This window comes from Phoca vitulina, unplaced genomic scaffold (genome assembly GCF_004348235.1).
Source record: "Phoca vitulina isolate PV1807 unplaced genomic scaffold, GSC_HSeal_1.0 scaffold8, whole genome shotgun sequence".
Classification (NCBI taxonomy): domain Eukaryota; kingdom Metazoa; phylum Chordata; class Mammalia; order Carnivora; family Phocidae; genus Phoca; species Phoca vitulina.
This window is the reverse complement of record NW_022589711.1, coordinates 55,307,175-55,321,430: the sequence shown is the minus strand read 5'-3', so window position 1 is coordinate 55,321,430 and position 14,256 is coordinate 55,307,175. Positions and strand designations below refer to the sequence as shown.

The 14,256-nt window shown below is 40.4% G+C and overlaps 1 protein-coding gene across 5 annotated transcripts in view; it reads left to right on the top strand.

Moving 5' to 3' along the window:
- LPP (LIM domain containing preferred translocation partner in lipoma) overlaps positions 1–14,256 on the top strand; it is a 646,157-nt gene that overhangs the window by 288,481 nt on the left and 343,420 nt on the right. For all 5 annotated transcript variants that reach the window (XM_032406922.1, XM_032406920.1, XM_032406921.1 and 2 more), the window contains one exon: positions 4,411–4,523. In XM_032406922.1, the coding sequence (XP_032262813.1) occupies positions 4,411–4,523 (113 nt within the window). The remainder of the gene's footprint in view (positions 1–4,410; positions 4,524–14,256) is intronic.

Sequence of the window (14,256 nt, the reverse complement as noted above, 5' to 3'; positions counted from 1 at the left end):
CCAGGACCCTGGGATCATGACCTGAGCTGAAGGCAGCCGCTTAACCGACTGAGCCAGCCCGACACCATACCCTTCTTCTAAAACTAAATGTTTGCATCTTAGATTTTATGTATCCCTGCATTGTTCCAGTTGCCTGATGGTGTGTTCTTTTTTGGCTTGCTTGCTTGATTTTATTCCATGCCCCTGTAATTCATGGGGTCTGAAAATTCCATCTGGATTTCCCTGGCACGCAGAGAGGAGGACGGGCCATGAACTAATGGGAAGGTCTACAGCTTAGCGTTGCTAGTTGCAAGGTACTGCAGCTGATTCCGTGCAGATGTGTTTCTCTAGGAGGGTCACCACCTGAGCTTCTGAGCCAGATGTTCTCTCATTGTTTGAAAAAATCTGCTAGAATGGAAAGAATCCCCCCAACGCAGACACACACACAGACACACAGACACACAGACACACACACACACACACACTTTGTTGTTTTGTTCTTTCCATTTTGCCATCTTCCTTAAACATGGAAATTTGCCTTCTCTCTTAAGCAGACTTTTCCTGTAACTTAGAAGCATTTTCCTTTGCTTAATGGCCTGTTAAACTGGTGAACCGTAAATCAAGAGTTCTCGAAATAGTTCTTAGTCTGATTTAAGATAATTATGAAGAGCTTTTCATTCCAACTATCTCAACTAGTTATGTTTCCCTCCAAAGGACCCATTTTCTATCCTTTATCATGGGTGTGTCTGTTGCTTAGGCATTTGCCTGTTCCTCCACACCGTTTTAAAATGTGAGCTCCACCCCAAAGAATGAAGGAAGAGGCCTGTGATGGTCAAGCTTGGAAAACTGAAAATTATGTGATAATTATTATGAGCTTATTACTAGGGCTTTTAAAAATCTTAATCTCATCTTCGCCTAGAAGAGGCAGTCTAGATTTTTGTTGTTTTCAAGTTATTTCTTTTAAAAACACATTCCTTCTTCCTTTTCTGTTCTTTTCACCCTCCTAGGATTGTCGCCAACCTGTGCCTCATTATATATATTCAATTTTCGTGTTAGAAATATAGTCAGGAAGGATATACAGTTGACCCTTGACTGATGCGGGGGGGGTTAGGGGCGCTGACCCGATGCAGTTGACAATCCTCATGTCTTCTGGCTCTCCAAAACATTCACTACTAATAGCTACTCTTGATCCTTCGGAAGCCTCGCTGATAACACAAACACTCAGTTGCACATGTTTTGTATGTTATATATGTCATATACCGTATTCTTACAAGTAAGTAAGCTAGGGAAGAGAAAATGTTAAGAAAATCATGAGGAAGAGAAAATACAGGGGCGCCTGGGTGGCTCAGTTGGTTAAGCGACTGCCTTCAGCTCAGGTCATGATCCTGGAGTCCCAGGATCGAGTCCCGCATCAGGCTCCCTGCTCAGTGGGGAGTCTGCTTCTCCCTCTGATCCTCCCCCTCTCATGCTCTCTGTCTCCCATTCTCTCTTTCAGATAAATAAATAAAATCTTTAAAAAAAAAAAAAGAGAGAAAATACATTTACAGGACTGTGCTGTACAAAATCTGTGTGTCAGTCGACCTGCGGAGTTCAAACCCATGTTTTTCAGGGACTGACTAGTTGGAAGGGACTGCAGAGACAAACAGTTGTACTTTTTATTCTAAGACTAATTTGCTGAGAATTTGGACTGTTCATGTGGCTTTCATGGGCCTCTGTTTCTACCTTTATAATATGATCTCCGAGATTCTGTTCAGTTCGGATCCTGTTTAATGTTCCAGCAGTTCTCTGTGACATAATAAAATGTGGTAAAGTATAAGAAGGTGCTTAGAAGTCTTCTTTTAAATTAGGTATGAAGGCATAGGTCCGGATAGAACATTTGAACCAGCAAATTAGGCTGTGCACTAGAATTTGGTAGGACCAGTCTCCATCAACCTAGACCTCCTTTGCTGATGACTTAAGATCTCATTGTGAGCATTCTTCTCATATGTTCTGACTTTTCAAGGCAGAAAACAACTTGGTGACAATTCTTTTTATTTAACAGGTGTTAAATATTTTTTTAGTGCAGTGTTTGACTGAAGGAAGGCCAATATAGTTTCTCAATTCTGACTGCACATTAGACTCATTTGGGTTTTAAAGGAGTAGTGGCACCTGACCCCTCCTCCCTGCTCCCTTTCCCCCATCCCCAAGATACTGATTGGTTTGACGTGAGACGGAATTTGGGCATCGGTATTTTTATTTTTATTTATTTATTTATTTATTTATTTATTTTTAAAGATTTTATTTATTTATTTGACAGAGAGAGACACAGCAAGAGAGGGAACACAAGCAGGGGGAGTGGGAGAGGGAGAAGCAGGCTTCCCACCGGGCAGGGAGCCTGATGTGGGGCTCGATCCCAGGACCCCGGGATCATGACCTGAGCCCAAGGCAGACGCTTAACCGACTGAGCCACCCAGGCGCCCCTGGGCATCGGTATTTTTAGATAAGCTTTCTTGGTGATTCTAGTAAGTAGCCAGTTTTTAGAACTACTGGGTAGAGTTACTGAAGGTTTATGAGACTTATAACCCCAATAAGGATATGGATAAAGCATGTCTCCAGATGTGCACATCCAGAAAGATAAGAGAAACAGAAATGTTTCTGTATGACATAAGTCATTTAACCTTTCTAATCCTACGGGGTCTAAAATAGGAATAATATAATACTTTGCTTAAATGCAGTGGTTCTCAAAGTGTGGTCCCAGGACCAATAGGATCAGCATCCCCTGGGTGTTTATTGGAAATGCACATTCTCGGACCCTACTCTAGACCTACTGAATCAGGAACTCTGGGTGGGACAGAGCCATCTGTGTTTAAGCAGACCTTTCTGAGATCCTGATGACCTCTAAAGTTTGAGAACCATCAGCACAGAGGGTTGGAGGACTAAGAGGTAGCCTTTGAAAATCTTAGCAGTGATTGGTGTATAGTGAGAGTCCATAAAGTACAGTACTCTAAATATAGTGTGTTTGACGTCTTCGTAGTCGCAATATAGTGGGGAGCTAGATTGGACAACTACTCTTCTAATTCTAAGACTGTTATTTATAGGACAAATAGGGCCCACATGAACCATCTCCAAGGTGTATCAGAATAATGAATCCAAGCCACCATCCTTCCACTGTGCCATTTAGAGTCTTTTTTATTGACAGCTTAAATCATGGTATTTTGGTACTATCCGAGAGCAACTCATTGAGTGGCAGAACCCGCTGCCTTACCAGTTAAGTGTTGAGCATCTGAAATGCAAAGAAAAGCTACTTATCTATGAATATTGTTTATTATTATTAAAATATTATTTTTTGAAGGAAAAAGGCAAACAGAGAATTTTTTTTAAATGGAAGTTTCCTTTTCCTAATAGGATTTCTTGTGAAGAAATTATTTAAAAAAATTCCATGGCGTGAAACTATAGAGCTCTTGGATTTATATGTACACCTCAGATCTTAGAGATTAGGTGTTCTCTTACTACAACATAACATTGGTATGCTGTGCTGGTCGGTCGGTGATGTTGAGGTTTCTCGATGTGCTGACCCCTCATAACATCCTGCCTGGATTGTATATGGATTTCAGTGATGTTACTTATTTCAGTTGCTCCTGATCAGCCCTGCATGTACTTTTAGATTAGTCTTTAGTAAATCATATTGCAACCAAGTTTTTTCTTCTCAGAAATGCTTGTTGGATCCCCACCGCATACATGATAAAATTCAAACTACTTACTAGACATGCAACACACTTAGAAGTTTTTTTTTTTTTGTCACTGCACTTATTTTTATTACCTACTAGTATTCTTTTACATTCCCATATTTATGCTATCTTAATAACTTGCTTCTTATTCTCTAGGCCCTGGATGTTTTAACCGAGGCCTTTGTTCCGCTGTCTTTCTGCCAAGCCGACTTGGTGTCTGTATCATAATGTTCAGGGGCCCTTGTAATGCTCTGGTAAAGTCTTCCTTGCTCCCTCCACCTGGAGATAAACTTTCCTTTATCTTAGCTTCCAGAAGACTTTGTTTCTCCATCTTAATATATTTTATCTTGTATTATCTTTATTTGTGTACACATTTTTTTCTTCCTCTACTTGACTGAAACTTTACCGAGGGTAAGTACCAAGTCTTACACACCTCAGCCATCCCCCACCCCAAGCACCTTCTCTGTTCTGGCTGAACATACCTGCCCCCTCTAGACTAACTTTTATGTTACTTCTAAGTATCAGATCTGGTCCTCATTCTCTCAAAATTAAGGCTACTGATGAAACTGAAAAGAGCTATAATAGAGGATAGTTGCTATAAGAGACAAAAAGTTATATGTCAAAGCCAATTACAAAGCGGAAAAATGGCAGCAAATGTATGTTTTTCAAGAGCGCTCCACAATTGCATCTGTATTCACTTCATGTCTGCATTTCCTTTCTGTAGGTGACTTTTTTCCACCCCCGCCTCCGCCTCTAGATGATCCTGGTGCTCTTCCATCCAGCCCTGGGAACTTCCCTCCTCCACCACCCCTTGATGAAGGTGCTTTCAGGGCACAGGTAAGGTGTGTGGTTGAAGTCATATTAATAAGCCATGCTAGGAAGTTTGTTCCTATCCTTGTAATCCTGAATTCAGTGATTGTTTCTGTGGTAGATGAACATCTATCCAGAGCCTAAAGAGAGCTTTACAACTCACAAAGAGCTAAGGTACTTTAATGTAACATCCCCAGCTGAAGCTTCTCAGAGTTCTGCTGGCTTGCATTCGGAAGCCCCAGAAATCCTTTTACCTACTAATTTTGTTTTGAAACTCAAAGCCATTTTTTTTAGGAATGTCATTTGAGAATTCCACATTTTCTTGTTATCCTTTCTTGTTACCCAACCATGCTTTTTTATTGCCTTGTTTCTCTATCCACAAACATTGCATTCTGCATGGCTAAGAGTGATATTTTAAGGCTCTGATTGGTCACCGCGGGTCTTAATTGGTCAGCAACATCTTTCTAGCAAAAGCACCAGCAAACCTTCTTGGGGTATTCTTTTCTCAGTGAGGTCAAGAATGCACATTATAGTATGTATTGATTATATACAAGTGTTGTGCTCCGTAGAGTGTTGATTGCAAGTAACTTGGGGCTGGAATCAGAAGCAACAGTAAGAATAGTCAGTCTGTGATCATGCAGAGTCACTGGTGACCAGATGCCACCATTTAGGCATCTAAATGCTATTCATATCAGGAAGGAAAACTAAATAACAAAGTTATAGAATTATTGTTGTGTTTTACGGGTGATGATGTTACTATAACTATATAGAAGAAAAACCAGCCCCTATGTTTTAGAGAAACATCAAAATATTTGAGAAGGAAATTAATTGTGTCTGGTATTAAGACACCAAAATAATAATAAGAGTAGGGAGCTGATGATTGAGAAGATAGGTGAAAGAAAGATTAGTTATGAGTTGATAATCGTTGAGTGCATGCAACACTCAACATTATTTGGTCTATCTTTATATATATTTATAGTTTCCCATAATAAGTTTTAGAGAGGAAAAGTCATGGGAACTAGTTAAATGGTTTAGTCCATTGTCTGGTTTTCTTTCTTCTAAATTTCAGGTTGGGGGAGACAAAGGAAGAAATGATTCATTCATTCAGCAGATATTCCATGTGCCTGTGTGTGTGTGCACCTTTATAGCACTGGGAATTTTATAGCAAAAAGACATACAGGGTTCTGCTCTCATGAAACCCACATGTTAGCGAAACTGGTGAATGTAGACAAAATTCATACATTGATACAGAGTGCATTAGAATGATATCAAGGCTGTGGGTTGGAGGACAGGGTGGTCCAGAGGCCTTGCTGAGAAGGGAACACCTAAGCAAAGATCTGGAGGCCAGGAAAGGGGAGTAACCATGTGAGTTTCTTGGGAGTATATTTTAATATAGGAGAGCTTAACAGAAGAAACTTTTTGTACTATTGATAAGTTAAAATGATTATGTTGCGGTTATAACTGGTGACCTCCAATTCACTTTGGAGCCTAGATCTTTTAAAATCTATTAAAAATTTTATGTCTTAAAAATTTTGTGTCTTAGATATACATATCATGGATTTCCTACAAAAATCTTGATTTTCCTATAAAATCTTACTGATAAAATGTAGCAAGCTTGTAAAATCAAAGCTCAGATTCCACATGGATAGGAGTTGTACAAAGTTTATATTTATTTTATGCAACAGATTGGTCCTTTGGCAAATAGAAATAACATGATTATTTTTCCTTATTTTTAGTCATTTTTTGTTAACAATGAACAAAAAAACCTCTTAAATTTGTCCTTTATATACCTTTGCTCTTATTTGGTCCTGGGCTGTCCTTTACGTATAATTGAATTTACATAATTAAAAACTTCACTTAGTCTATTTGCTCTCTTAGAATATTATAGAAACTATTTTCTTGTATTTTGAATCTTTAGTTCTAAAAAGCTTCTTTGACCTTGTGACAGAAGACTTATGTTTGACTGCTAGTTGAACAACTTACTCTAGTTATGTGTTTTTGTTTTATTTTTTTAAGATTTATTTACTTATTTTAGAGAGAGAGAAAGAGAGCGCACAGAGAGCAGGGGCAGAGGGAGAGGGAAAGAGAAGCAAGTAGACTCTGCGTTGAGCTTGGAGCCCCACGTGGGGATTGATCTCATGACCCTGAGATCAGAACCTGAGCAGAAACCAAACATCTGTATGCTTAAATGACTGCAACACCCAGGTGCCCCTCTAGTTACATGCTTTTGAACAGGACACACTAAGTCCAGTTTTTCTTATAATTAAAAGTACGGTATCTGCCTACCTCTAGTAACTAGATGAAATACAGATGGATTTGAAATTGCCAAGCTATAATGATAGCTATATGGATATTTTGATGTTACAACTATTACTATGTAAATATAACCACAGCAGTAATAATAAGGCTTTCCCAAAAGATTTAATTAAGAAAAATCCAAACCTGTACTTTCATAAAAATTACAAATACTCTTTTCCTTTATGGACCTTGTCCTGATAACTATACTAAAACCATGACTTTGTTTTTTATTTTTTTTAAATTTTTTTTAAGATTTTATTTATTTTGCAGAGAGAGTGAGAGACAGAGACAAAGCATGAGCAGGGGGGAGGAAGCAGAGGGAAAGGGAGAAGCAGACTCCCCGCTGAGCAAGAAGTCTGATGCGGGGCTTGATCCCAGGTCCCTGGGATCATGACCTGAGCTGAAGGCAGACGCTTAACCAACTGAGCCACCCAGGCGCCCCCATGACTTGTTTTTTTAACAGGAAGGAAATAAAAAGCTGGTTGCCATGTTGGCTTATGTATTTTGCAAAATAGAAGGAAGGTAAAAAATAAAACCAAGTTTGCCAAATGGAAAGTGCAGATCTGGTAGGAGAGGCATGTTATTCTTGAATATATGGAAGATTGCGCAAGGGCAAAAGAAAACGGGCACGCCCTTCTCTTGTGTGAGAGTGATAGTGACTTGGCCCTGCTCTAGCCATATTTGAACCACCTTGGAATATGAACTATAATAAAGCCCAAAGTAATATAGTCACCAGAGAAAATTTTGCACTTTTTCCTCTCGGCCATGGTGAAACCTCGTGTTGCCAAGTCCAAATTATAGCTGGTAAATGTGTGTTTTTATGTAGAAGTCTGTTTATGTTTCCAGCCAAATTTTCAGGTCAGCGTCAAAAGAATGTCTATGAAGTCTGACTATAAGAATTATAAGATTTTCAGCACTGAAAGGGACCTTAGAGATCATGTAGTCCAACCCTGGCGCCAGCCATTAGTTACAGCGTCTTCAAGGATTTGCTAAATGAATTAATTCCCTGTGTTCGCAAATGGGGAAACTGAGTCCCAAGAAGGTAGGGATTCTCTAATCCATACCTGATTTTGAGGAATCTTGACTTCTGGGCTTGTCACCTCCTGTTGCATCAGATGGCCTTGCACATTGCACATGGTTTTGCGTTAGTCCTCCAGCCTGTAAGGCTCTGACGTTCAGACGAGGGCATTACAAGCTTTTCTGTGGAAGGACCAGGTGCTGCTGGGGTTTTGCTTGGTGCCCTGAACTTTTGATACCTGCTAGGCACATTTATTTATTTATTCATTTTTGCAAAAGGCAAATATTTAATGTCAAAAATTCTTATTTTGAGAATTTTTTTTTTTTTTTTTTGAGAAAAAAGATGAGTCTTGGAAATCAAATGAGGGCTTTATCTTTTCTTTTCCGTCAGGATCAGTTTGACCTCAGTACCTGTGAGGTTTGGGAGTGACCAGTTTAGTGGCCCATTATGAAATGAATACCTTCTGTAAGTCAGGCACATACACTAGGGATTGTAGCCTTAGAAGTTGGCATCATGGTTCTAGTGCCCAGAGTCTTGACCTTGGGACTGTATAGCATTGTTCCGAACTGATGCCACAATAATTTGTTCTTATTTCAGCCAGCTAATGGGCAGGTCTATAGTACCGCTTAGAGTAGTTTCACTGGGGGAGAATGTCTCATAGAATTTCAGCTTTACAAGTGAATTAGAGATCATAATTTAAGTCCCTTTCTTTTGTTTGGACCTCCTTATTTTTTTTCCAGTTGAACAAAATACTTATGGATGACTATTGCAGGTGAGGTGATGTTGAAAGATAAGGAGATGATGGATCCCATGCAGTACCTCTGAATCAAGTTTGGGAGATGCACACATACACAGCTTTTAAACTAAGTTGTTCTGTCGTAAATTATTCCTTAGTCACCACACTCTGATCTGAGTCCTCAGTTGTAGTAGAGGGTGGGGGAAATAAATTAACTGGCTGGAGATCTACAAGAAGGATTTTTGGAAACAGTTTCCTTTGACCTGAACTTTGATGGCCAGGTAGGACCTTAATTTTCAGACTGGGGTCGGGGGGGAGAATAGATCTTTCAGCAATAAAGTAACAAAAGTAAAATTATTGAAGGAAAGCACAAAGTAGTGTGATAGGCGTGCATTCCAGACTGGAATTTGCCCTTTATTCCGAAATTGTCGACAGTTTACTGCGGATGTTTGTTAATGTTTTAATTATAAGGGTGACCTCCCCAGATCTGTTGTTGGATGCCATGTGGGTGCTTTTAACACCTCATCAGGCATAACCTGTTGCACTTGTGGGAAACACCATGCAGACAGCTCTGAGATGTCTGGCACACTTCCTTGAGCTCTCAGGGGCTTGTCTCCTGATACCTGATGGCTTGGAGTTCAGGTGACTGATTTTAATGGCCCATTTTCCTAACATCTATGCTTGACTTTCTAGGCGATGGCTCCTCACTGCCTCTCTCTGTGAGCCAGTCCCCTGGCTTGCTTTGACTTGCCCCCTCGGGTTTTCATCTCTCCTTTTCCGTTCATCCTGGCAGGATGGCCAAGGCCGCATTTGCCGCTGTCACTCCAGTCCCTCCACCTTAGAAAACAGACCGTGATGGCTGTCACCGGTTACTCCCTATGTTAAAAACTTTTTTCTCTTATGGAAGTGAAATTTGTCTCTTTATGACTTCTTCCCAGTGATTTTCTTCCTACCCTTTTAAAGCATGGTACACCTGCAAAGGGACTCTCAGGCCAGGGGAGGGATAGGTGAAGTCTGCCTCAGGAAGTTGATCATTAAAGCTGCCGAAAGAGGTGACTTTTCCGAGGACCGAGTGAGAACAGTGTAACGTGAGCTCTGCACTGAACTTGGGCCAATGCCCAGAGTTAATTGAAAAGAGAAGGAAGAAGGAAAATCTCTGAAATCGTTTATGGTCTTGTCTCAGTCCATCTTTAAAAGTTTGTAGGCCAACTCATTTCTGTTCTTACGAAGACATTTTCAGAGCTCATTTATGTACATGGTGGATGGTAGATTATCATCAGTTATCCGCTTATATCAATAATAATTTTAAAGTCTATCCTGGTTTTAGCATAGCTGGCACTGGATTCTGTGTCTCGTGACTCTTGGTCTAGTGCGATCATGGTCACGGGTGTGGAATGACAGATTTTTACTTGTAGACACAGAGGACTCAGGCCCTCAGCCATGACCACCTTCTTTCATGGCACCCACAGAAATAGGCAGCGGGACTTGCTTTATATGGCTTTGACATACCCTATCGTAGAGGTCCTTCCTTCTGCTGCCTGAGCGTGTGCTGAGGCAGCAGGGGCCTAGGCAAAAAAAGGAGATCTGGGCTGTAGCTGTAAAGTCTAAGAGTAGAGGTAATGGGCAGTCCTGCCAGAACAAACCCGGAATGGTCAGAAGCTCTAATCCACTCGGAAGAGCTTGTCCTTTCTTTACAGTGAGAAGACAGGCATATCTTGATCCATGAGAACAGACCGAAGGAGTGATTGAGATGCTTCTTTCTTCCTGGCCCTTTCCCTTGTTCCCGGGGCCTCGAGTTAGCAAGCCCTAGTTGGTTTGTAGGGTTGTTCATGACCTCGGCAACAGCAGCAGCTTCATGACTCTCTCCTCTTCTGGTCTGCGCTGGTAGGTCAGTGTGTGTTTAGCAGGGCCGGGAGGTTCTTGGGCTTTGGTTAATGCGATTTTCTACAAGTAAATTTCAAAGGTTTCCTGTTTGCTTTTCTCCCTGAATCATCATCTCCTTGGGTGTTCGGATGAGCCAAGAGAGATATTTTTGGTGTCTGAACTTATAAGCCCTTCTTTGAAAGTAGCAGGCCTGGAGCCCATAAGGGTATTTTAGTATTTCATTTAGCAATTTGAATCTTTTTCATGGAATGTCATAGTTTTCTCTGCCTTATTTCTTAAGGATCTATTTAAAGAGGTAAACCTTTTCCTGGGGATCAGGAGTGGAGTGTGTACACACACACACACACACACACACACACGCTCATTCACACTTATCAACCCGATTACCACTGCCACCGCCACCTTCAAGTAACCCAGGGCATCCGTATGCTTTCTGCAGGGAAGGACTGAGGAATCGCTGGACAAGACGAGTCCTCTGGGGAAATTAGTTGTGGTCAGTAATGCTGTAGGTCAGGGTAACCGATGAGGTCAGGTTTGCTCTAGCTCTTGAGCTTCTTAATAGGGAGTAATTGGCCATATTTGCATATTTCAGAAAATGTTCTTTGCCCAGAGACAAGTGAAGAAACTGCAGTGGGTCCTTTCTGAGTCAGTGAAAGTGTTTATCCCATTTTGTCTCTCCCATCAAGAATCTTTGCGATTTCTTCAAATCTCTCATATGCTTAGTTATTTTTTAATGTGTTTTGTCTCTTAATGTAAATAAATCAAACAGTATAGATCAACTATTTCAATCATGTTTCTCTATCAAGGAAAAATTATGATATCTCTACCCATATCTACACCATGTGAGGTTTGAGCATTCTCCTTCCTGATGCATCCAAAGGGTTATTAAGACAATTTGGAGAATGTGCTGTAGTATTTTAATCTCTTTTGAAAGGATCATTTCTCACATTAAATTGTATCACACATTATTAATAACTTACAACTTTTACTTGTTTATTGCAGTGTCGTGTTTGCTGTTTCTCCTTCTTGAATTCACGTCCTGATTCTTTTCTGTTCTTTTTTTTCTCTGCCATTAGTACTTTATCAAGTAATTTTTTGGGGGGTGGAGGAGGCCTGCGTGGATGACCTAGCTCCTGAGTTCTTACAGATCTGAAAATGATTTATTTTTGCTTTCATATTTAAGTAAAAGTGGCTGCAGGTAGAATCCAGTGTCAGATTTCCTTTATCAGTATTCAATGAAAATTTCTATACTATCACTTTAGTATCATTTAGTGTTGCTGGTGAGAAAGCATTCAGTGGATCTGTTTGATTGGAGGAGTCAAATTTTTATTTAGCTAAGATGGGCTTTCTTGTGTTATTGGGAAAAAAAGCACTTTAACTTTTTGTTTGCCTTTTTCTTCCTTACAGAGCCCCTGTTTTATGATTTTGGATTTCTTCTCCATTCTTCATGCTGGTATTCTTTTTCAGTAGTTCTGCCTTCTGGAAGAATCCCCATTGCTTGCTTCCTTTCTTTATTTTTTAATTTTTTGTAGTGATATTCTGCTCCTGACTTATAAATGCTATATCCACCTGAATTTAGGGAAGGGAATGTGGTGGGAGTGGCTCTGGATCTACTGTTCTGGTAGACCTAGCTGACTTGTACTCCAAACTTTATCTTTTATCTTGATCAGGAATATATAGTCCTTTAAATAGCATGGTGACCACAGAGTGGGTATCTGCATCTGGTCTTCACCCTCTGTGTGTAATTAGGGGAGGCAGGCCAACGAAAGGGTTTCCCTTGGATACACAGACCAAGAGCAGACCAGCAAGCTTTACTGGAGCCTTCAAGGCTATGCATTAGCTGTGAGGATTCCCAATTGCACTTGCCACATAGATGCTAATTGAGGGCAGCAGCTGGCTTGGTGGGGGGGGCGGGTGGGGAGGTCTCTGGTGAGTTCTCCAGGCTTATCCATTCCTTCCATCACTATTTACCTCCATCCATACTTCTCAATGACTATGTCACCCGGAATGTCAGGGAATGTGGCAAAGAACTTTTTATTAGAAAGGATGAACTCACTAAGTGATTTTACTGCTGTTATGACATTCTGTACTCCAAACATCCTTTCCCAAGAGGCTCCCCCACCCCCTCACCCTTCTTGTTGTGACAGCTCAGAGTCAGCTATTAAAGTCAGGTGTTGCTACCTTTTGTTTTTTATCTTAAGCTCACTCTCCTGCCCTCAAGGGTTTCACCACGGAAGAGCCCTCCTTGGTTGCATCATCTAAACCAAGTCAAGCTCTAGGGATAACATAGTATGATGGCGAACACTGTCACTGCAGGGTCCAGACACCTGGCCCCTCACTCACTAGCTGTATGCTGATGGCCACCCTATTTAACCTTTCCATGCCTCAGTTTGCTCATCTGTAAACTGGGCATAGTACTGAACCTACCTCTTTGGATTGCTGTGAGGTTTCAAAGAGAAGATGCACAGAGAGAACATAGTATGTGTTTGACTTAGGAAATGTTTACTGTTGATGTGATCACTGTTGGGCAATTCTGGGCTAGTGGGCCTCTGTGCTGAGTTCTGCAACAGTTGTCACTGTCTTTGGTTTGCTTCTCCAAGGTTCACTGGTAACCCCCCCCACTCCTTGCTCCTATATGCTTGGGGATTTGGGGTCTTTTGCTAAAGATATACTTCCACAAACTCCCTCTGGAAAATGAATGACTGGATTAACGATGAATCTTTTTAGATCTCTTATAGCTCTAAATTCACTGCTTTGGTAATAAAATGTCACCTCTTTATAACTTCACAGTGATTTACAAATTGCAAAATACTTTATATTATCTTACCTGATCTTCACATATAAAAAAAGAAACAAATATATTTTAACCAATTAAAAAAAAAAATTAAGGTCCAAGTTGTTGAGGCAACTTTTTTAGATCTCACAAGTGTCATGGAAGCAGTGATTTATTTTTAAATGGACAAAAACAAAAACAAAATGTATTTTGGGGACTTTTAAGCCTCTTGGCTTAGTATCAATTCCCTTACAAATGAGAGAAGGCAGATCTTTTTGAATTCTCAAAAAGCAGCCAAAGTCATCAACAATATGTGTTCATGGCTGGTGGCCAGGGGCCACTGAGATAGCTTTCTGTGCAGTTCTTTAGTGGAAATAAGCACATCTTCCATCCTAGTCTTCGACATATTCTCTGACAATCCCCTCACAGATTGTACCATGTTCTTTTTATCCATGGATTTGGTAGGAGGCTCTATTGGGCTCACAAATCCTTCAGTTCCTTTGTAATTTACATAATCCACTCAACATGGGCACAAAACAACTTGATCTGAAAGAAGGGGTAAAAGAGGGAGTAGAAGATGCCAAGACCGAAAACCCAGGGCATTAACTCAGATTTTATTTTTGAAACTCCCAATGTTTTGGGAGATTTTCTGTGCATAACTGATTTTGCTTGATCCATTCAAAAGTCAAGTATTTATGCATCCCAACTTGATAATTTACAATATATTATTGCATGCAATACTTATACCAGTTTTGAGGGGTTACGCTATTCTTATCATTTTATCCTTAGCTTTTGTGAGTTTGACCTGTCCAAGGCCCGCAAATTCCATAAATTCCAAACTTGACTTGGAGTGTCTTTTGTTTTGTTTTGTTTTGTTTTTAAATAAAAGATTTTGATACACTTGATCTCACTTGAGCCTTTAAATAACTTATGAAAGGGGAAGGGTTGGGATAATCTCCATCTTGTGCAAGTGAAGGAGCTGAGGCTCAGGGAGGTTAAGTAATATTCTAAGTTTCCATGGTATTAAGTGTCCCAGGCAGGGATCAGACCC